The sequence below is a fragment of the Plectrocnemia conspersa genome, unplaced genomic scaffold (assembly GCF_051122295.1).
Source record: "Plectrocnemia conspersa isolate PC_06_02 unplaced genomic scaffold, ASM5112229v1 ptg000010l, whole genome shotgun sequence".
Classification (NCBI taxonomy): domain Eukaryota; kingdom Metazoa; phylum Arthropoda; class Insecta; order Trichoptera; family Polycentropodidae; genus Plectrocnemia; species Plectrocnemia conspersa.
Window position 1 is genome coordinate 10912041 of NW_028277174.1, and position 26154 is coordinate 10938194.

At 28.6% G+C, this 26154-nt stretch overlaps 3 protein-coding genes across 3 annotated transcripts in view; 2 read left to right on the forward strand and 1 right to left on the reverse strand.

Moving 5' to 3' along the window:
* Window positions 1-26154, reverse strand: part of LOC148230606 (adipokinetic hormone/corazonin-related peptide receptor variant I-like) — an 89310-nt gene that overhangs the window by 37120 nt on the left and 26036 nt on the right. The window contains exon 2 of the mRNA XM_088195694.1: window positions 10036-10263. Coding sequence (XP_088051820.1) covers window positions 10036-10263 — 228 coding nt within the window. The remainder of the gene's footprint in view (window positions 1-10035; window positions 10264-26154) is intronic.
* LOC148230607 (lewis-type alpha-(1,3)-fucosyltransferase-like) lies at window positions 13952-15106 on the forward strand. The gene has a single exon (XM_088195445.1). The coding sequence runs from the start codon at window positions 13952-13954 to the stop codon at window positions 15104-15106; it is 1155 nt and encodes a 384-aa protein (XP_088051571.1).
* LOC148230608 (lewis-type alpha-(1,3)-fucosyltransferase-like) lies at window positions 23097-24242 on the forward strand. The gene has a single exon (XM_088195446.1). The coding sequence runs from the start codon at window positions 23097-23099 to the stop codon at window positions 24240-24242; it is 1146 nt and encodes a 381-aa protein (XP_088051572.1).

Genomic DNA, 26154 nt, shown 5'->3' on the forward strand with positions numbered 1-26154 from the left:
CGCTTAAATATATCTTTAAAAAAATAATTGGCAAATATATAGTAAATAAAAAAATAATTAAAACAATTTACAATTGAATAAACAACTATATATGTATGTAAATATAATTATAATATATTTATTTCTCAAATAACTGATAATAATTTGCTTTTTTAATTTGACAGCAACTAAATATAACCGATTCCACGATTAGATTGACATCTATAAAAGCGTTTCATTTGGATTTTTACTAGTATAATACTGCATGTGTATATAAATAAAATTAACTATAAACCTTATTATGATATTTAAGAAAGGAGATACAACAGTAAATCAAAAAATGGCTCCAAAGTACTTAAATCTACAGCTTCTAATTTGCAAATAAAATGAACAAGAAGGAGTGCATATATTTATTGGTCATAAAACATAAAATATGTATAGTTGAATACCCTCTAAAAAATATAGCTTGCAATTAATGGTATTTCAGTTTTAACTAAAAATAGTTTACGTATAAAGCTAAAAATATGGATTCTGTTTTATTGTATAATACATCAAAGGTTCCGTGACTAAATATTTTTTGTATATCAAAAGCTTTTCAAATCGAAGTTATATTTAACGGCAAGATATACATATGTACACACTATCGAAACGTGACCACACTTGATAAGTTATATGGTGTCACTTTTTCGTTAAATCCTATATACCTTTACAGTCTTTGTTTAAATAGTAGGACACCCTAATAAATTACAGCTTTGTGGGGAAACCGTGCGCCGACTATATCACGTTATATTAAACGACAATCGATAAAAAATAACGTGTTCCAAAGTAAAACTAATCGAGCAAAGCAACTATTGATAGAAAATAAATTGAGCCGAAAAATGTCATAATCAAATAATCACATTGCAGTGATTGACATGCCAATCAAAATTCTAGATGTAATTTTTTTTAAATGTATTCGCAAAAGAATATAAAAATTATTGATTCCAGGAGATAATAAGATTTAATTCTCACAATTGAGAAAGAAACAACCAAAATATCTACTATATCTTAGTAGTTAGATCACCGTAAACCTTTCGAACACCCACAATAATTCTGTCACAACAGTAGTGGCTATAGAAGTCCAACCTAATCAACTAATTTTCCATCATTCAAAGCGTCACATATTTATTATAAGTAAACAGCATATATTTCAAAATATTATTATACAATACAAGTGATTATTTGAAAAAAACTTAAAAGTTATTTGAATAAAAGGGTAGTAGTACTATTTATGCAATCCTCGCTCGTGGATATAATTCCTACCCCTGATGCTGCTATGCAATATCAGAATTCCAATATAATTAACCGAATGTGCTACAGAATAACTATTTCATAATATTAGATATTTCACTATAATCATAATTTTTAACGAAATTCTTGATGTTTATATTTGTATGATCGATCCAAATGTATTTACTCACAAAGTGTCTAGTTTAAATTTTACTAAGCTCATTGTACCTTCTCGTTTTATCTTTTTCTGAAAGTAGGCCGGTGTAAATATTATTAACCAATACTATATGGACACTTCCGCTCAGCATTTGTGATAAAATTTACACCACCTTTCCCTACTATTGTAGACATTTGCATATAATGAATTCACCTACCATAAAATCGTATAAATTGGTTTACTTTATGCCTTTACTTAAATTGCAGTTATTTTATTTGTACATAAGATTTTAAACAATTTACTAACATAACAGTAAATTAAAATACATATGTTTAATAAATTTAAGCATTATGACTGTGTGGCAAACTAATCCAAGAATTATTCGACGAAGCCAACCTCTGATATATCTGCAAGGAACTAAACTTGCTTGACTTTATATTGAAAAGGGGAAAATTGCCTTCCAAAATGGAGTTGAGTTTAGAGCCAAAAATCCACACAATAAAATAAATCAACGTTACGTAACCCATAAAAATAAATATATGTAAACACCGAACTCTCCCTTAAACGAAAAACTGGCAACCGATTAACGATTATGAAGTATGAAGTAATCTTATAAAAAAATGAGACTGTGCAGTCCTATGTAAAACTAAATTCATGTTTTTAATATAAACATTAAATATCTGCCATATACACCATAATGTGATAATAAGGCTTATCCGTTGAGAAGTTATAGTATATTCCTAATATTTATCACTCAAGGGCCTAACACATGGGCTTAACAAAATGGATCGTCCCTATACAGAAAACCTACATGTTTTATATTGTTTATTTATACGGACGTGACAAAATGCTAGCTTAAGGATTATGAATATACAATGCGAGATTCCACATCGCAAAAATAAATGGCTAGCAGACATAAACCGTACTTGAGATTCCTTAGTGAAACCTTGACAAGTGCTCTTTAATTATGTTTTGCAAAACCGCCTTGGTTTCTACATAGTTTTCGAAGGACTGTGCGAAATATATTATTTAATGCTTTGTCGTAAATAAAATAGTATATTTTGCGATGAAAAATCATATTCATTTTTCTCGTTTTTAAAAGATTATTATGAGAAGCTGGTAAAAAAATATGTAGGGCGGTGCTCATATACATATATTTTTTAGGTGTGCATTATATTTGTTTTTTTTAAGTGCTTAATGTTTTAATTGTTGTTTGCATAATGGCCATCACGACGCATTACGGAAACCTGTCTAGTCATGATGGTCATATTTGTAATAGATAGTAATAAAAGTAATAGCTTAAACGGTGATATATGATATTACTCGCATTTGAACTTATAAAAATATAAATTCATATATAATCCTAAAAAAAATATTAAAATACCGTGAAATCTCTTTGTAACGAATACCGAAATAACGAAATAACCAGTATAACGAATCTTCAATTTGTCCCCAAAAAACTTTCACAGAAAATGTTTTTATTGTAACGTAGACTAATCTCAGTATAACAAAATATTTTAATCCGAATTTAAGAATGACGTTACAATTTGACAAAATATTTTTCCGAATTCAGTTCGTCCATGACTTGACGTGAGCCGGGTGTGTTCACAAACGACATTCAAGGTGTTTCGCCGACCCTCATTACAGTTTTCTTAAAAATGGAAAAAAATGATCTGTCAATCTTGTATGAAGTTATTTTGATAATGAAAAATATAGCATTTTCCTTACATTTAATATAACAAAATTTTTTCTTCAGTCCCGTGAGCTTCGTTATACTGAGATTTCACTGTATACTAAATTTAACAACTATATTGTGAAATAGTTATATAACTTATACATACATAGTTAATTCTCGTGGGGACGAAACATTGACAACCGCTATTTTTAAATAGCATATTAAAATAATTTTAAGGCAAGCACACACATTAACACATTCATCCATTTATATTTTTATTACATACAAGATATTTTCTGAGCTGAATTAGCTTATTATTTGAGAGCTATTAATACCTAATATGTACGACATAGCTTCATTTTAATTAATCACCAAAATATTCATCCGTGAGATTAGAAATTATTCTACGTAAACCTAATATGCGATAATCGATTGGAATTATATTCATATAATAATCATTAATTTTGATTTTCCAGACACGATAAATAAAAATAAATGTTTTTTGCAATAAAATAAATGCAATTGGCAAAAATTATCCTGAACCTAAATTTTCCCCCTAAAACAATAATTTTATCCTATCTTTAATAAGTCGCAGATATAATTACTATAAAATGCTAATCACAGGAGATAAAATTCGTAATTTTTTTCAAAAACAACATTTGTTTATTTTACCATTATAGCTCTGACAGAGGTGAAACATATATATGCATCCTGATTTTTGGTAGCATAATAAACATGTACATTATATAATAATGTGTATAACAGTTTTGTATTTATGTATTTTTCCCGCAAAGATAAACTACTTCACTAATATAATTTTACGTAAAAATTCAGTAAAAAAAACAAATTTAATATTTTACCTAGATTTGAGTGTTAATATATAACATATATTCATACGAAATCAATCATAAAAATATTATTATTATTTTTGTTATTTCGACACGAAAATTTAAAAAAAATCATGACCTAAAATTTAAAAATAATGGAAAAGGCTAAAATTATTACGTAAGTTATTTCAGTGTTTAAAAAAATTTTCTAAACCATTAAGTATTAAAAAATATTAATTGTTGTTTATAAAATTATAATTAATATTCAAGAATTGCACCTTTACAATTATTGCCTAAATCGAAATTATTTAATCGTTTGGTAGCAATTGAATATATACGTACATATGTATGTACATATGTGTATAAATGAGTTAATTGAATATTCGTGTTTGAACACTTATTTTAGTACAACCGTACGTCAGGATGATAAGTGTTATATGGATTCTACACGATTCGGCTTATGGTGCAATAAATAAAAATATACCTACTAAATGTCATATTGTATGCGAAAGGTATCACGTTTCTCATGTTGTACTATGAATTATTACGGAAAAGTCTGACGTTTACCCAAACGATATTGTTTCAACTTGTAAAAGATATATTTATATTTAAAGTTTTAGAATTTTATTAAAATTCTTAGAATAGTATTTTCTTTCAAATACATAAAACGTTTAAAATCCCTATTATATTTTTTTTTATGTACGAGATTTTGTACAATTTATTAATTAAAATTTGTATAAAATATAATATAAACCTAACGTAAAAATGTATATAGTGATTCACAGGTGTGCTTTCGAGTTTATTTTTAATTCAGAAACCCAAATTTTCTTTGTTTATCTTCTTGTGACTGTCTTATATAAATTAAAAACATAAATCACGCGACACAAATTAGGGAAGTCGAAACTCAAAGATTTCCTTTTAAACGCGAACAAATTTCCCAGTGCTATCAACAAAACAAATCAGTCAATGTGTATATAATAATTTTATTTGCGGAATTATTGAATAGAAAATCATTTGTATATATGTTTACGTTTTCTGTTATCATTATAATACAATCTGACGTGAAAAAATAAGCTTTAAGGCTAGTGTTCCTGTCGGCAAATGGCGACAGGAACAACGAATATGACCAACTTCGAAATCGCAGGTTCTTAAATTTTCTAATATTTATTTTAAATTATTAACTTAATTTAACAATATCGTCGATTTAATTAACATTGCCAAATTATTATACATATATATATTATAAAACAATTTTAATTAAATTTGTCGAAAATGTAAGTTTCTAATTCATAAAAAAATATACATGTATATGAAATAAATAATAAAAATATTTTTTTATCTTAACTATATATGTGTCTGAAGCTGTTTCCTATCCATACAATCATACACCCTTTGACCGATCTGAATCAAATTTTACTTTGGCCCTGAAAAATATAGTCATTCCCATCCCATCTCATCCTTCCCTGAGAAATTACGCTATAAATTCTGCTACATATCTGTATTAAAACAAAAAATCAAATGCCTTTGCTATGCTTATTAAATATTTTACCAACTTGTAGTCAGATTGTGATTATTATCTAAATATCTATGTATTACATAACAATAATAAAAAACTGTGTTAGAGAAAGTGTTGCTTTCTAATTAAAATATAATTGATTTTTTATTTAATGATATCGTCGTATCTAGCAACTCTCAACAAAGTTACATAAGCCAATATAAATTTATCATATTTTAGCAACTAAAGGGTTATATACGATGTTTATTTTTGACAAGAGCTGTATAAAATGTAGCTGACATACTTAAATAAAGGTCGTTATTCTCTATCCCTTCTTTACCTTGCAAGTTTTGTATAAAACATTGTTATTTAAATACTATCAAGATTATAAATTAAAGCAAAATCGATTACATGCATATTTGAATCGCACATAAAGTTTTTCATCGATTAAAACAGTATACAACGTTTATTTATTTATGTTTAACCTTAGCCATAAACTTAAAATTAGCCAGCATTTTCATTAAATTTATCCATAAAACGTGTATGTAAAATGCAATAACTGTGCTATAAAATTTAATAAACAGGAAAATTAAGTACACATTAGTAACTTAGATATAATAATACTGATAAGTATATATCTTTAAAGAATTTTAATAATTATACAATATTAACTCATTAGATTACTGTGGGAATATTTAGGTACATATAATATGTATTTAATAAAATGTAGGAATTAACTTTTAATTTACCTTATGGCAATTAAAATTAAACTGAATTTCTTAAAACGTTATCATTTAATTTGTTACCTATATTTCAGTATTATTTTACTTAAATTTTAAGCAAAATTTACGTTCAATGTTATTTTACTGCATTGTATATAAAATATAATAAGTATACTTAGCTATAAAATGTAAATTTTATTCATGTCATAATTTTTTATTTTAAACGTTTGACATTTAAAATTAAAAAACGATACCTTTAATGCCTGTTTTAACTATACAGTAATTCTAACGAAATATTATTAATTTAAAATATTTAGAGTTTGAAGAGATCACTGTAATTAAAAAATTGTTTTTTTAGCTTAATATGTAGATTAAAAATATTTTTACTATATAATACAATACACAGTTCAGATTTATAACTAAGATTTGATTTTGTGTAATATGTATAAATTATTAATATAATTTTTCTGAATAATTTATTTAATGGCTAAATAAAATACTTTGACAGGTTAACACCTTTCAGTGCTACAATTAAATGGTGATATATTTGTGTTACGATTTAAATGGTAGTAGCAGCACAAAACCGCTTCGCGTGGGAATACTGATATATAATTTAGCTTCGGTAACCTATCAACAATATTTTTTTATTGATAGCGTGAAATGTGTGTTATAATAAAAAATAAAAATAAAACAACAAAAAAAATGTTCTGAATAAAAATGAATAAAGACGCAAAAGCAGTAGTATAACTATAATAATAACAGAATAAATCAATAAAGAAACGTTTCTGTTAAAATAAGGATTATATATATACGAATTTGAAAATAATAATAAGTGTAATTGGTTAAAATCAAATCAAATACAATTTTCAAAAGTACATAATACGTGAAACGTGAAAATATTATAGAGCTCTAGCGTAACATAGCAAAAAGCGAAAGTTATATGTATTTTTTCGTGTCATTGATCTCTTCGTTTACGGCCACTTATGTCGGGGTCTGACTATCTTTGCGCAAATAACTTTGTTGCAGGGTATTTTGAGATTTTGATATGAGGTTATAGATTTGTTTATTTGGCCCATTAGAGCGTATCCGTGATAGCTAGTAGCTCTGCTTAACATATGGAACAGTAGTCAGCCAAGCAAAGTTTTCTCGATTTCAAAACCGATTTACTGCCGGAAAAGACGAATTACGATTCTCCTACCCCACTTCCGTCACTGTATATATTTACATTAATGGTAAGTTGTGAGTTAGGAAAAGTTACTCTCAATCTTACGATGAAGTTGCGGGTGAGGTAGGCTGTAAACGGTCACCAAATATCGGTCAAATATAATGGGAACATAAAGATACTGCATCTTCATTGTCACAACTAGGGATTGCAATAATACCGGAAATTTCAGTACCAGTATTACCGAGAGAAAAATCAGTCAATATCGGTATTACAGTGGTATTAAAAAACCAAAAAAAATTAAGTACCGGTCGCATACTTCACTATTTTTATTAATTAGAAAAACCATATCATTTGATTTCTCCGACAATGATAATTTCGATATAATAAATATTTTAATTATATTTTTATTTTATTTATTTTAATGTTCACTATATTTAATTCCAGCATGAATCTTTGTAGCAATAATAAAAAACAATTAAATTACAACACTACCTAAGTGTTATGGTTAGTATCTTTAAACGTTGCTTAGTCTAAACATTTTCTTTGAAGATATTAAATGAAGATTTAGTAACTATTGCATTTTTGGGAATACAATAAACAAAAAAAATCGTCGAAAACCGTCTCCAAAGCTGGTTGCTGAAGTCTCTACAAGCGGATGAACATCCATTTATTCACGGACGGTGAGAAGAAGACTCAATGATGTGAGACTGAGAAATAAAACTCGAAGGTTGGACCGAAAATACCGAGATTGGACATCTGAAGATAGAGCGAAAATCATTGGGTCCATTGAATTCAACTTTAAAATAATTTTAAATTAAAGTTGGGTAATATAAAAAAAATTAAAAACTTAATTTATTTAAAAATTTCTAAAGCAATAATTTATTAAAATAATCATACATTTTGGGGTTTTAGGAACCTGGTTAGTAAGCGTGCGTCGAAGAGTCGGAGAAGAATCTGATTGCTTAGTACCCAAAGTCAAATATTGTGGCGGAAACATTTTTTCATGGCAGTAATAAGAATAAGAAATCTACACTGCGGGGGTAGTATGAATTTTGACATTTATATTCCAATGTTGGAATTCACTTTAATGGATTTCTACAAAAAAATATTTCCAAGCACAGATCATGCTACACTCCATGCCATACTTCGCGAAAAGGCAAGGGATGGTTTGCGTCAAAGAGTTTGATGTTTTTAGAATAGTCTGCACAGTCACCAAATATAAAGCATTTATGGGCAAAATTAAAAAGAAAGGTTGCCCCACTCAATTTCAAATCTAAAATTGCTCTGCATGAAAAATTGCAGGTGGAATAGAGAAAATTGTCTTCGTCCACCTGTAATTCATTTGTTGACAGTATGCCAAAAGGGTTCCAGCTGTAATTAAAGATACGGGTGGTCCTACTAAATATTAAAAATATGCTAAAAATAAATACAACCTCGATCGGTTTTTTTTCGGTTTATCTATATTTTTACGATTTTTTAAGATTAGGGTTGCCCCATAATAATGGCCCAGAAAACAAAAAGGTTTAGAAATATTTGTATAGATCATTAGCATATATATTATCATACGACCCGCTTTTGAAAAATAATTGTTCACAGGCTGGGATCTTAGTTCTTTCTAAGTGCGTGCTATGGTTTGCTCAGATTATCGATATTTTAAATGAGCTATTTATGTTTTTGGAAGTGTGATTAGATGATTATATTATCAAAACCCGACAACAATGGTCAAACTATATCAGCAATGAAATCGAAATTTTCACTGACAACCCAGGTAGGAGGTTGAGCTTAGAATTAGTTCGCGCAATGCCTGAATCGAAACACAAAGCATGTAAGCATAGTTATTATAGTATGTAATAGTACGGCAAATTGACTTATTTCATGCCAAAAATCTAAAATTAGGCTACTAACTAAATACACATTCATGATAATATACCAATATTAATGAAAAATATGGAAATTTTACATTCAGATCATTTTTTCCATGTTCTTTGTAAAAGTAGTAAGAGATTGAACTTTTATTAAGACGAAAATATTTGAGTCAATATATTTTGCATAATAAATTATCTTACCAAAGAAGATACATATAGATGATAAATATTTTTAAATGTGAGAACACTATGCTCATTTTCTCTCCTTTGTGAGTTATTGTCTGTATTTTCTCATGTGAAAAGCTCAGTTTCGCTTTGTTATATTTCCTAGTATGAGGATGTCTGACGCGTCGATAATTATGAGAATTTCGTCGGCAAAGGTCTGAACTCCAACCTTTTCATGGCTGTTGATTCAGTGTGGATTTGTGACTGCCTTAGTTACTAAGAAAGGTTGATTACTTTGAACTTTAAACTCATCTAGCAAAGTTGTATATGTTTTTATGTGATATTTGTATAATGTTTTTAATTAAACTATATTTATATTTAAATTCATTATAAAACTAAAAAAGTACAATTTAATATATTATATACGTATCACATTTGTATATGTTTTCCTAACTCAAAGTAAAATTTGTTCTTTAACTTTAACTCGCCTTAGCCTGTCATTTAACATGATTTATTGAATTTGTGAGATTCGTAATTTAATACGTGTTGTTTTTTAACTCTACCGGGAGATTTTTATATATCAGTTTCTCATCAGTCATCAGATGTGACACGGGTTAAACCTGACGAGACATTTCTGGGTCATTTTATATACAACTTTTGGAGCCAATTTGCTACAAAACTTGTCATATTGCTGATTTAACGTGTCATTAACTCACCTGAGGAAAACTGCAAACAAACGAAACACCCCAAGCACACGCGAGCATCATTCTGCCACGTCTTCTGGCATCAGTCACCCTCAAGGGATGCAAAACAGCAAAGTAACGATCCAAGGAAACGCACACTAGGACGTTCGATGAGAGATATAGGCCAAACGCTCTCAGAAATAGAAATGCCTTACAAGCAAAATTCCCAGCCATCCACTTGACCGTGATGCGCCAGCCAACCTAGAAAAAAAAATATTTATTATTTTTAATAAAATTTCAAGATGCCTAATTATATTTTACTACACCGGTAATGATTAATTATGTAATTAGTCTAAAAACAAATTAAATTTTGTATATATATATATATATATATATATATATATATATATATATACATGTATATATCAGAAAATGATAAAGTCCCATGACACCAAAATCCAGGTCGACGTTGTCCACGACGACTTTACTAAAGTTTAGCACGAGTTTCTTATATTGAAAATGAGTAACTTCGGTTTATCTAATAGACTTGCGGCTTTTCCTCGAGTTACTAAATGGCGTAGAGGTCCAACGCGTGTCCACTACTGTTCCTCTTGTTCTTTAATTATTTACGAAAACTCAACAAAATCTTCATTTTTAATATATAATACCAAGGTAACGAAAATAATAATTATGATATAAACAATTGAATCTTATTCAGTGATTAATTTTAATTTGAAACAAAAATACAATAGAATGTTACCCTCGAGTATTTTTAACTAGATTTATATTTTATTGAATACAATTAGTACTAAAATCTCATGCTTTAGAAGATATCCAAATCGTCACATTTCTGTTTCTTAGAAATTGACTCATTATCCGCCACACAAATTATTGTATGGTTTCGTATAAGTGTTCTTCAAAATTTATATTTGCCTTTTTTATGCAATATTTAAAGCCGTAAAATTGCCGCCTTCCAAAAGTTAGTACCCTATCTTGACTTTTCTTAATGCTTCAAAACCCAAATATAAGTTTAGCCGAATGTGTCAATACCTTAAAAATCTCCAAATTTATTTAATGCAAAAAAGAAATAAAAATGAACACACCAAATCAAATCAAATTCGATTGCAGAAACAACAATTTAAGATAAATTTTTACTTTACGTTTTTAGATCACATGAGTGATTCCTTCAATCAAAGGTTTGAATTAGCAAATAAAAGTAAATCTTTACTTAGTTTTTTGTATAATTTAAAAAAAATGGATAATGTTACATTAAATAAATATTATATGGAACTAGATGTCACATTCGAGTTAGACAAAACAAACATGTCAAAAAGAGATCTAGATCAGTGAACGTCACAACTTCCACTTTTTATCAAAAACATACGCACGTTGACCTAAAACAATCATGCTATATGAGTTGCCAAGCAGTTACTATGATATTACATTATATATATTATTTATTTATTTATTTTGTGCAAAATGGGCCAAAATATTTATTTTTAAATCCGGATGTGACACAGGTGAAAAACCTTGATCTGAACATTGTCGCTTCAACAAGAACAAGCCAGACAACGAATATTCTTACGCACATGTATCACTTTTCCCTCACATACATATGTATACGTAAACAATGCATTCATTAAAAAATACCGATGCACTATTGCAGTACGAATTTTTAATGTATCAGTTAACATAAAACTGTCTTTGAATTCGATACACTCACAATTTTTCATAGTGACTTTTTAAAAATTAAAAATGAACTAGCAATCTTCTTCTTCTACATCATTAGAAAGTGATAGTCTTGTAAGAACGAAACCAAATAAAACTGCTAAAAGTGGTTTGTATAACATTATGTAATAATTTGTCTGAATTGTTTTCTTCTTATTAGCTAAAATTTTTTTTTTTTAAGATATAATTTGCTTTTATAAAATATGCATTTACTAATATTATACGTAATTGAGTATTTATTCCCAAATGCATCAATTGTCATCGAATGTTCTCAAATAATTCAATGAAATTTTCATTATTTAATCTATTTCAATTATAAATAATTTAGTCATATATCATTTCGAGCAGTCAAACTGTACGAGCGAGCACCTCCAGGACACGCGCCCAAGCACTGACGCCTTCCAGAAGGAAATATTCATAATAGTCATTTTGTATAGTACAGTTTGTTGTACAAACGTTCTTTTAGTAAAAAAGAATTTAAACGTTAGTTACAAATTTTTTTTGGAACTTCATTAATATATAACTTAAAAAAATAGTATTTTTACTTTCAACTTAACCGTGATTTTAGTTTTTAAATGTAATTAATTGTATTTTTAAAAATGTATATTTTCTATGTAAACTTTCTGTAAATAAATTCTATGTACGTATGTAAATTTATATCTATTATTATTAAATGTTTTTATTTGCTAATATATCATACATGCAACGTTGGTATCGACCTTTGTTAAGCTCGCCAAAGTATACCGATACGCTGCAGTTTTCCGATAATAACCATTATTGCAGCGCAGTTATAAACAAAAACAACACACAATCGTATTTCGTGCGGCGTATACGACTTTCTTCTTATGACCTTGACTCTAGCGCGCGCGAATGTATGTGTATAAAAATTGTAAACTGTGGCGTACACTGATCTGGATAGTATCCACTGGTTTTCCACTGGCAAAAAAAAATTTCAAAACTCAAATTAATTAAAAATTATCTACGATGTCTCAAAAAATCCTAAAGATCCATTGAACTTAATTCATCAGAAAAATGAACTTATCAAAACAAATTGACGAGTTTGCGTCTCTAAAAGCCAGAAGAATTTTTTTTAAAACATAATTTTGTATATTATTATTTTTTTATTTAATTGTATAGTGATTATAAAAGATAAACTGAATTTTGTACAAATAATTGGTTTTGAAATTAATATATTTGTTTGTACTATTTTACATGAAATATGAGTATTTTTGTATTTTCCCAAAATTTATTTTAACTAAACAAGAGGGTGGTGAAAAGCTAGCTTGCACACGGGACCGGCCCTGGCTATATAAAATATTTTTGTTGTTCTCGTTTCAAAGGAATTTTCTTTAACGTTTATTTGGAAGCATTTTTATTCAAAATGATAAAATATGGATGGAGTTTTGATAGGGTCGTTGTCACTTCAAATTTATCATCTACAATTCACGTTCTGTATAATATCGTAATACGAATCCAGAATATGAAATCCCAGTGGAACGAAGTACTTCTCATTGCTAAAAAGAGTTCAGAGGAATGTCCAAAAAATATTGACAAGAGGGAGTATTCAAGACATATTCTGTAATAAATGAAACACATTCCGCCTATGCACTTGAGACTGCGAAAGGGGAAGAGATATGAGGGTAACAAAACGTTCAGTATTTTTTTTGTTGACAGTAGATATTCTAACATTTTCTGTGAGACTCTTAGAATATGTATCAGAGTGCTGAAAGTAATGTAGCATTATCCCAAAATAGATTTAACAAATTAAGCACATTTTCTTATTTATCAGATTTTTATTTAAGAAAATTCTAATAAATAAAATTTGTTAATATATATTGCAAAAATAATTAATTTGAAATAATACTTCCTCCTAAAACAATTAAAAGGCAAATAATCTTATATCAAATTTTCCTATTTTTTAACTAGTTTTTATACGCATTTATCAAAGTGTGGATGTTTCAAATGGAAATTTAAAATAAACCATTTAGAATTTCGTACACGCTGTATACAGCTTTAGAATGTTATACTATTATCCGTGTATCATGTAATATATAATTCTATTGAATTATATTGATTTTTAATTTATTATTATTGAATTCAATTTGAAAACATACTATTTTATATTTATTTTATCTGAAAAACTAATGGAAAAATATATCAAACGATACGATAGTTTATTGCATCAAGTCTCACCGAGTTTATCGATAACATAGTTGTAACAATGACTAAAAATATTCAATGGACTACCGGAAATCTCATTCTGTTGTTTTTCGCCTTATATACAATCTTGTACATAATATCCACGTGGGAAATTTCACTATTTTTTGAAACTAAAGAAAATACTATCCAACAACAAGAACCCAAATACATTCTTCTGTGGAACACGTTCTTTAGCAGCGAAGACTACTACTTCGGTGGTTTTGGCAGAGATCCTTTTGTCAAACGCGACTGTGAAGTTAAAAACTGCTTCATCACCAAAGACAAAGGACTATTACCGATGCATCTTTACGACGCGATAGTTATTCACGGAGCTGAGTATTTAAAGAAATATGCAAACTTTCCATTAACAAGGTCGCCTCACCAGATATACATTTTTTATTCCATGGAATCACCCATTAATAGACCTTTAGATCCGTCCTTGAACGGACTTTTCAATATGACAGTAACTTACAGATTAGATTCAGATATCCCAATACCTTATTTAAATTTTAAAGACTTTGCTGGAAATTTTATTTCGCCTTCCACCGCCCCGCGATGGAAAATACCTGACGGAAACAACGAGCAGTTTTTACATATTCACAAAAGAAAAAGTATACCTATTGCTTGGTTCAGCAGCAACTGCTACAGCAAAAGTAAACGAGAGGAAAGGGTGAAAGAACTGCAGAAGTACATCCGCGTAGATGCTTACGGAGAATGCGGTAATTTTATTTGTCCCCAAAACAAAAAATATGAATGTTTTGATTTGCTTAGCAAACAATACTATTTTTATCTGGCGTACGAGAATTCACTTTGCGACGATTACATAACTGAAAAGGTTTACAATCCTATGAAATTTGACACGTTACCGATTGTGTTATCAGGTGCTAATCTCACGAGATTTCTACCTCCAGCTTCTTATATAGACGCAAGTCTCTATACTGAAGAGCAGCTTGCTAATAAATTGAAATTTTTAATTAAAAATCCTGATGAATATATCAAATATTTTTGGTGGAAGAAATACTATTATTTGACACAAGCATACGAAAACAGTGGTGTGTGGCCTTTCTGTGACCTGTGTAAAATAATAAATAATCATGCTTTTCAAAGAAATATTTACGACAAACTAAATACATGGTGGCATGGTCCAACAAATCATGAAATGTGTCGTAAAATATAAAACACATTTGATTAATTAAAATATTTATAAAATTAATATATAATATTATTATGTTGACCATTTGTGATATTTATTTTATTATGAATACTTATATTTTTATAAATTAATATATCTTTTATTAATACACATATTTTTTATTCTCAAAATCGCAACATATCCATAAAATGTAAAGTTAATATAAGTAATTACATTTAATTTATTATTCCGTCACTAATTAACAGATTTAAGTTAATACCTGAAGATAGTTGCTTTTATAATTCTTTCATAAATCTAAATAATTAGTATTTATCAATATTGATATATCAATTAAGTAGCAACTAAAAGTTTATTTAAATGTTATAGAAGACAGAAACGGTAATATAAATTATCAATCGCTTTATTAATTTGTAATAGTCCTCGAAAAATATAGGACCTAAATATCAATCAACTTTCTATTAAATGATTTATTCTCACATCTAACAATATATAAAATTATGTAATGTTCATCTTTAATCTCATTCAATATAAAAATATGTTCTACGATGTGCCCCAAGAAACTTCCACTTTGAGAGTAATAAGAGGTTTTATCTATTCGTAACCAACGTCTGCGAGAAATTTTCCAAGATGCTACACTTTGAAGTTATTAAAAGGTTATTGAGACACATTAAATTATTATTCTTTCTTGTATCTTAGCGGCTTTCTTTAAAGAGGGTTGGGATATGATTTTCTGAATTTTCGCAGTACGTTGTACGTCGGAAAGCATATTTTTAAACAACTGACAACATACTTTTTACATATAAAAAAAAATATAAAAACGAATTATAAATAATAAAATGATGTTAAATAGATTAATATGCAACGTCAACGTATAAAGAATAGGCGCGTACGGTGAGATACTTTCGCTTTCACTCGCTCACGTGTTAAATGACGAGAGTGAGTAAGAGATAAGGGCGCGTGGAACGCATGTAACGCACGCACTTATCTCTCACTCACTCTCGTCACTTAACACGTGAGCAAGGAAAAGATAAAATATCTCGCCATACGCGCATGATAAAGGAGCAGGATGGTAACAAGCATAGACAAGTTGGTTTTAATGGGCATCAGAACAGGACGCGATCGTGAAACGTTTCTAAATCCAAAACTGGAATTTTTAAGATTTGGTGGATTGTCGACAGCACCTTTCAGTTGTTTAAAAATATGCTTTCCATGCAATGTCCTGCGAAAACGTATCCATACGTATCCTAACCCTCTTAAAATAAAGGGTGTCTTTAAGGGTCTCATTATTTAGGGGTGTCTCAGTATATTTTTATCTAATATCAATTAATGTTTAATTTTAACATTTTAATTGGTAAAGGCTTGTAACTTTGTCTACGTTGACCTACCTGATAAATTATGTTATATAGGTATAATAATGGAAAAATAGAAAATAAAACCAGTAATACCTGAGATATAAGAATAATATATCTACGGATATGTACGGAGCGTGTCCGTTTTATATCTTTTAGCGTTTGTGCTATCGTCGTAGTACATGTACGCAATGAAATTGCTAAGGTGTGGCATCAACAATTTGGCGTCGAAAATGCCACAAGGAATCGCAGATGCGTCCCTTATTCATAAACCTCGCAGTCAGGAGGTCAGCGCCCAAAAATTCCCATTTGACACGAACCATCCTACTTCTCAAAGATGTTTTTAACTATAGCTATGATAACTGGTCCAATTTATGTGGAATGGCGCACAACTTTTCAGACGTGAACCTTTTATAAAAAAATATATTATTGCTTTTACATATGCGGATAACGGAAAGCTTTATATCTATATATATAAGTATATAAATCTTTGTTTTATACATGCAGCTTTACATACATAAGCGTATAGAAGTTAGCACAGTTGAACTAGTGCGGAGATTAATGTTCCTATTCAATAATTTATTAATTACCGGTACACATATTGCTTATAGCTTGAACTACGTGATTATATTTTATCTAAATGATTTTATCATTTACATGTTTTTTTTATTTTTAGGTGCATTTTTGGTCTGTATTTTAAAAGATAAAATACGGTTTTATTATTAAGTTTTTTTTTAATTTGCGTACTAAATGAAAAAATTAAATAAGAGTAATATTTTTGTATAAATTTAAAATCAGTGGTATACCATCAGAAATTGCTCGTAAATTAGACAATAATTTGAGTGCAGTTTGGTTAAAAAAACATTGTAATTTTGGTTCTGAAATAATCATGACTGTGAAGAGAGCAATGAAGATGAAAGAAATCCTTCTTATATGATACAAAACAACCAAATGCGTTGGTTTAATCAGAACAAAATATATAATAATTAGTTCTAGAGCTTTCAGTGTTTACATTAAGGGTGGATTACATTTTTTTGTTGTAATCAACCTATTGACAATATTTTGTCATGCGATGCGGCTCATAAGATCCAAAGGGCTGGACTTACAACATCTCTAAAAATTAGGAAAGCTTCAAAAACGGTTGCCATACAAAAATTTAAATAAAAAAACGCTGTTAAAAAGTTTCTTCTGCGATTTCTTTACGCATTTCTCGGTTGTATGGATACTAAAGATAGCAAAATTTTATCTACATAATGATTTCCCAATATGTAAATAAAGTCCAAAAGCATTTCGCAAAACCGAAATTACACTAAAATAAAATTATGCTCTGCGCTTGGTATACTCTACTACATTTTTTGCATTCTGACAAAACCATTATAGCTCAATGTCTAGTCATTGCAGTGTTTAATAAAAAATGTATAATTATTCTTACAAATTAAGCCATGAAATCATTATCTACCATCCTAATCAGATAATTTGACAACAGTTAATTATTTGTTTAGGAATTTTGATAAATTCTTACGTCGTAAGCAGGTGCGGGTGGTGATATACTTTCCCTCTCGATTGCTCGCGTATTAACTGACGAGAGTGGGTAAGAGATAAGAGCATGAGCTTATCTTGATGAAAAAAAGTATACCAGTCGCTTGGTTCAGCAGCAACTGTCAAAACCAAGCAAACGCAAAAACAGGGTGAAGGAACTGCAAAAGTTTATTCGAGTAGATGTTTACTGATAATGCGGTAATTTCACATGCCCGAAACCCAACAACACGGCTTGTTTTAATTTGCTTAGCAAACAATACTACTTCTATCTGGCGTATGAAAATTCAATTTGCGACGATTACATGACTGAAAAGGTTTACCACCCTTTGAAATACGACACTGTATCTATCGTGTTAGCAGGTGCTAATCTCACGAGGTTTTTCCCTCCGGCTTCTTATATATACGCAAGCCTATGTACTGTAGAGCAGCTTGCTAATAAGATGAAATATTTAATTGAAAATCTGGATGAGTATGTCAAGTATTTTTGGTGGATAAAATACTATAACGTAACACAGGCATACATAGACAGTGATGTATGGCCGTTCTGCGACTTATGTAAAATATTACATAACGATACTATGCTTACTAAGATTTATGATCAATTAAAAACTTGGTAGTATGGTCCAACCAATCATGAAGTATGCCGTAAATTCTAATACGTTTTACTGACTAAAATATATTTTAACTCATTTAAGATAATATCACCTTATTGTATTATTTTCATTAAGCGTTAATAGATACATTAATCGAAGAATATATTATGAAAAATTTCTGCTCCACTTTTATTGTAATAGTTATTTATTAGGTTTTTTTTAAAAATAGCTTTAATTATTAGTTAATAAACTCTTTTTATATTAATTTTTAAATGTTTAATTTATAAATATAATAAAACCTCCTAAAAATCAAAACAAACGAAGCCAATCTAACCTAACCTAAAATTACAAACAATTTAGCTAATAAAATCAATATGTTCTGTATTTAAACTAATAAGACATTAATAAAGAGTATCAAATTTATAAATATAAATTTACATTCTAAATAAGCAATAGAGGTAATTTACAAATTAATATAAATTTATGAGACTTATATTTTTTTAAAACACATTTTGAAACAGAAACACATTCTATGCTAAATAATTTATTAATGCTACTACATAATTTGTTATGTTCTATATTTTACAGACATAATAGTTTTATTACAAAGTATATTAGATTATTTTTAATTATATAGAGTTGTAAATGGTAATACTTTAAACGTTAATATATATTTTGTGCACGAATAACATTAAAAATCGTGGAATGGAATAATTGTATATGTTAACCCGTAAATTTATAAATTAACAATAAAATAAGAATAAATACGGGTTTAAAAAAAGGGTTAATTTTACTTATCTACCATAAATTTTATGTAAAACTCGACCATAAGCAAAAAAGGAACGTAAAAAATCACGTTATGCTTCGTTACAAATCTCATGTATATGTAATAACTTTCTAATATTATAATAAGTTAATAAAGTCATAAGACATAAACGTAAACGTTAGTTATGTTCAAGTGATACCAACATATTTTTTACTTTTAAATTAAAAATCATAATAGCTTCAGTTAAGTAATTATGGTTACTCATTAGAAAAGCATTTGGAAATGGCCTGTTAATAAAATATTTTTTTTTTAGTTTTCTAGTCAATAGCGCAATCGTCGTAGCAAGTTTTATCACTGAAAAATATAGCTTTAAATAGATTTCAGATATGTTTTATGAAGATCGTCGATGAAGCTATTGTGACTAAAATGCTTTGTTTACAACACGTTTTATCAAAGTCCTTTTATCTTAAAGCTGTAACTAAATCGTCTTCGAGTATGGGTAAAAAGAGTGGGCCCACCGCCGGGGCTTCACCCTTAAAAGATTAAAAAGCTTACCTAACATAAAGAACTTATTTATATCAGGTATTGCCTTGCCGTTGCTTCACCCTCCCACCCTTACATAAAGTTACAACCCAGAGATTGTAGCCTCAAACTGTACAGAACAGAACACATTCCCTGAGGGGCTACACCACTGAATTTCCACTGCACCAACTTTCAGAAGATTGACGCTAGTAGAACAGAAAAGCTAAGGCCCTCGTATATTATGCCTCTGAAATGGGTTGCTATAGTATTGCCTAGTAGAAAGAAACTATCACACAAAGATCCCTTGCAAACAAAATATATGAAAAATCGTAATTTCGAAACAACTAAAATTTAGTTGTTAAATTTAAATTAAAGCAACGAAACTCACAACGTCGAAGTCACTGTCAGTAAGTATTATCTTTTTATAAAGAACATACTACATAAGTTTGATGTAACTGAATATCTTGAATTTGGCTATTCCTAAAGAGGAATGATGGTACATAACAAAAAATGATTAAAAACCATGACGTCTACATACATATTTTGCCACATCGGTATTAAAAAAAGGCCACTATCGATGATTATTCCAGGTATGCAATCACATATTTATAATCATTGTAAAATGTCGTCTATTAGAAAACATCAAAGAAACTACACATATGTATATATATATCGCGAGTCGTCACTCGGAACGGAACGATCTAGGTGAATTTTTTTTTTTTTGCTGCAATAATGGTTTTAATTTATTCTGCTGTAACCAAGCTGCTTTAGCTAAATAACCGACTGCATCACAATCATTGTCACGCGATCGTCGTAAAAGATAGTATCCCCAAATATCAATAGATAAAAAAATACGTTTTATTAGCATTTATATGGTTTGACCGACATTAACCTCAATCTTCATACGTATTAAGTATATATTACATGTTCACGTTAAAAACGTACCTAGTTCATTTAAATCTAACGTATATGTGCATTAAATCGGAAGCAATGATAATGTTTATGAAATAATATAAGGAAAAACTCACTTTTCTGCCTCGGAGCCTGTCGCCGGGAATCCAAAATTCGAATATTTCATTACGAAGATTGTTTATCTTATTTAATCAATGTATTCTTCTTATCCTCAACATATTTTGTATATATTTAATTTTTATAGGTATAACACACCTAGTTAATTTGCAATCCGATTATTTAAATTCAGTCAAATCGAACAACGCATATGACGAATTAATGAAAATTATTGTCGCGTAGCAAAATTTTATTTATAAATAATAATTATTTACAACTGTTGTCACGTTGATGTCGGCCATTTTGTTTTATATTTAAATGCTTGTTTTTCATTGGTCGAAACAACCGAATGCATTACCGGCGGCTCGAAAATCAATCGGAACAAATTCAAATTTTATTTTTATTATTATAAATAAATATATTTCCTTTGTTTACGTGTTACCCCGTTCATACAAAGCGATACGATTTACAAAGTAAAATATTGAGCATAAAAAGTTTTATTTTAAAGCGTGGGCGTCCGGAAGCAGCATAGAACAATTATATATAAGAATTTTAAGACACGCGTCGAACAATAACTATTTTCTCGACATTCAGTAAGCGTTCAAAATAAACGAGAATATTAAAAGGTTATGGTTTCAAGAAAAATAATTATGTATTTGGATATCGGTTTTATTTTGTAGATTACTTGTTATATTAAACATCTAGATCTATAATAAATGCTCCTCTACGCCTAGTATAATGCGTAGGTGTAATCATGACTTTTTTTATAATAAACTCACAAATAGTTTCACAGCTTTTATTTAAAGCTCTGCAATTTTTATCGCAGCGCTTAGAATTAAAATATAATGCTTCTTTTATGGATTTTACGTAATTAAAACGTACATACAGGTCTCTACTTGGATAAATAGCTTAGAAGGTGTATGTATAAACAAAATAGATAATAAATAAAGAGCAATCCTAACCTCGACTGTAGTTACTTCAACAGTTTTATAATCATATTCCCAGTTTCATAATAAGTTTTATTATATTTTATGAAAATAGATATTTGGCTACTAGCTTAAATTCTACGCTATGATAGCAGTTAGAAAAATAAATATTTATCGAAGCTAAAACTAATTAATAAATTTATGGTGTTTTTAATGCCATATAAGTTTTTTCTTTAGCTCATTTAAGTTAAAGCTTTAATTTGCTTTAATTGGGTTTGTAAACTAATTGCTGCGGACTAATATACATAATCAATATATTTGTTTTAGAATACAACAATTTAATAATTTATGAATTAATATTATTTTTCCAAGCCAAGTTCCTTTCGCAAATTTTCGACTTCTGTTGACAAGTTCAGACCTTTTTTTACTTTCTCGAAGAAACGATCCAGTCGATTACAATTTTAGCTTGTTGTTAATGTTTGGTTAGGTGTAAGAGTTTCATAATGCACATTCCCTTTGCAATCTCAAGATATATGTACACACAAACAGCTTTGCTTACAGTGAAACCGGGCTTTGAAGTAGATTATGCTACTTGACCTATTGATAACCACTATCTTCTAAGAAGATTGTTGTTGTATTTCTTAACACTTATTTCACATCTCTAGTTATCAAATGATCAATAAAAGGCAACCATATTCAAGATCCAGAAGCTCCTGAGATATGCAGATATCTTTTCTCTAAGTCATCTCAATTTTTTAATGTGTTTATGTAGCGTTGAATAGAACTGCCAGCTGATGGATAGTTTGCGTAGAATTTACTTCCTGCGGCTAGGAAATCATCGTCTATCTTTTCTGGTATCCAAATCCATATACTATTTTTACTATCGTTATTTCCCATTAAAAATTGTTCAAATCATCTTTGACACTTGAATAAATCTAATGAATCACTTACTAATATTTTTATTGGCCGTGGTTAATTTTTTTTTTAATAAAATTCGTATAACATGCAATTTTATATAAATTGTATATTTAGTAAAAATTCAGCCGTAAAAATAAGTATGAAAGTACCTTTTTTTAAATGACATTTATTTTGGGATTGTCTACTAAATCATTGTAGTTTGTTTATTAAATACATTAAACAAAAAATTGTTACATAAATAGTTAAATAATAATCTATAGAAAAATATATTTTTAGTGTTAGTTAATTACTGGTTAAGCTATAAAATATTATCTAACATATTATATTGCAAATGCCACAAGTGCTACGACAGTTTACTGAATACGTTCCACTGAGTTTGTCATGATTGTAACAATGAGTAATAATTTTCGATGGATAATCGGAAATCTCATTTTGCTGTTTCTCTCAGTTTATACAATCTTGTACATAATATCTACATATGAAAATTTACCAATATTTCAAAAAAAATCAATCCAATATCAAAAACGAAAATACATCCTTCTGTGGAACTCGTTCTTCAGCAAAGATGACTACAACTTCGGTTTTGGCAGTGACCCGTTTATTCAGCGGAACTGTGAAGTTCAAAACTGCTATGTCACCAAAGACAAAAAATTATTACCCATACATCATTTTGATGCTGTCGTTATTCACGGAGCTCAGTATTTTGAAAAAGATAAGAATTTTCCAAAAGCAAGATCGCCTCACCAGATATACGCGTATTATTCAATGGAATCGCCCATTAACAGACCTGCATATTACTCGTTAAACGGACTATTTAATATGACAGTAACTCACAGGTTAGATTCAGATATTCCAATACCTTACTTTCACTTTAAAGACTTTGATGGCAATATTATATCGCCTTTTGTCGAGCCACAATGGAAAATACCTGACGAAAACAATGAGCAATTTTTGGATATTCACAGAAGGAAAAGTGTACCTGTAGCTTGGTTCAGCACCAATTGTGCAAGCAGAAGCAATCGAGAAAAAAGAGTAAAAAAGCTGCAAAGGTTTATTCGCGTGGATGCTTACGGAAAATGTGGAAATTACTCTTGTCCTAGAACCAACGAAACAGCATGCTTTGAAATGCTTAGCAAACAATACTATTTTTATTTGGCGTACGAGAATTCAATTTGCGATGATTACATATCAGAAAAGTCTTACAACCCTATGAAATGGGACACTATACCGGTCGTGTTGGCAGGTGCTAATCTCACAAGATTTCTTCCCCCAAATTCCTATATAGACGCAAACCTCTACACTGAAGAAGAGCTCGCTACGAAATTGAACTATTTAATTGAAACTCCGGATGAGTATATAAAGTATTTCTGGTGGAGAAAATATTATAATTTGACAAAGTTATACATCGACAGTGGAGTATGGCCATTCTGCGATCTATGTAAAATATTACATAACGATACTCTGCAGACTAAAATTTATAATAATTTAGAAATGTGGTGGCATGGCGAAAGTGAACATAGAGTATGTAAATGGTTATAATACATTTCAATGATTAAAATATATTTTAACTCATTTAAAATACCTTGCCAATATTTTTAATATGTATTAACTTACACTTTAAACCGAATATACTATTGTGAACTTTAAATGAACATAAAAGTATTATTTTTCATTATTATAGTGTAAAACTATAAATGGCTATTAAATATTATTATATTGCTGAAATTACAAAATTATAATCTAAAAAATCATGAAAGTGATATAAACTAACGTTAGAAACTTACATATTATAAAATAAGTTATGAATCTAATTAAATCTATTACGGAAAATCATACATATTTTAATAGTCGTGTGAGTATTTTTAATACCTAAATAGTTAGACTAAAATATTTTTAGTCTGCATCTTATGTATTAATTTAATTATATATCAAGAAATTGTATATTATAAAGCTAATAAATTAATATTTTTGTAAGTTTATAATTCCTTATTAATTAAGATTATTTATAAATAATTAAATATATAAATATAAAGACAATGATGTAAATTTTATTTAATAATAATTATCGTTAATTTATATTCATGGTTTAGTAATAAATGTAAAAGTGCTTGAAAAATTTAAATAAGGATTACAGCTAAAGTTGAGTTTTTAGGACTATCGTAGGTCAATGTATTTTTTTATTTTAAACAGTTCCTTATTAAGTATTTAAAATTGTAACAATAATAATATTTTTTGGCAAATTTGACCCCCAGATGGTTAAAAAATATTTAATAAAAATAGTAAGATAAATGGTAAAACTGTAAATGTTTATAAGCAGTATTTATATTAAATAAATATTTTATAAAATGATATCAATGTTTTTTTATTTTTAAATAAAACATTTTCAATTGATTCAATATAACATAAATGGTATAATTAAGTTATTATAAAAATCTACTTTAAGATAGTGTAAGATTAAGCCATCAAGTTAATGTAAGTAATCAAAACTTAATGTAACAATAAAACATAATCCACATACTTTATTTATAGCAAACAGAAGTTAATTACTTATTTACATAATAATTACATACAAAACCAATCAATGAAATGCTAAATACTTCGAAACAAATAATTAAATGCGAGCTTATTCTAAGCTCGCATTTAAATGAAACGCTCTACGTTTAATTTATTACTCTGTTAATCGTATCGCTCTGTATGAACGGTGTATAATAATACACATAAACAAGGAAAATATATTTTATTATAATAAATCAAAATAAAAATTCAGTTTGCTAGATTGATTGTTGAGCCCCCGGTAATGAATTATGTTGTTGTTGATTGGAGGCTCTGACTGTTGACCAATAAAAAATAAATAATTTTCCATTTGACTAAATATAAATATTCGGATTGCAAATTATTAACTAGGTACGTTTTAACTATGAAAAATAAATATATACGTAATATGTGCAAGGATTAGAACCATACATTTATTAAACTATATAAACAATTATAAAATAATCTTCGTAATGACATCTTCAAATTTTGAATTCCTTCGGCGGGCTCTGAGACTGATATCTGAATTTCCATTTGCAATACATCAAAATTAGTATTGCTTCTAAAAAATAATTAAGAATAGTAAGAGCCTTATATAATAGTTAAGAAAACTACGAAATATTATAATCCTATATATTATTGTCGCATGACGTTGAACGTGAAGATATGACTTTTTCATACTAACGTCATATATGCCTATAGTGATATAACGTCGTAGGCAAATAATATACGAGTGGATAAAAGACATTAGAAAATAGTATATAATTGCACACATAATTTATTTAAAACCCAGTGTCGTGGCAAATTTTTTTTTTTCATTTTATTCCGAGTGTGTCGAAATATCATATCTACGTAAAAGTAGTTTAACAACTTTTGTTCTTTGCAATAATTTTTCTTAAGTGATCGCCAACTTCAAGCT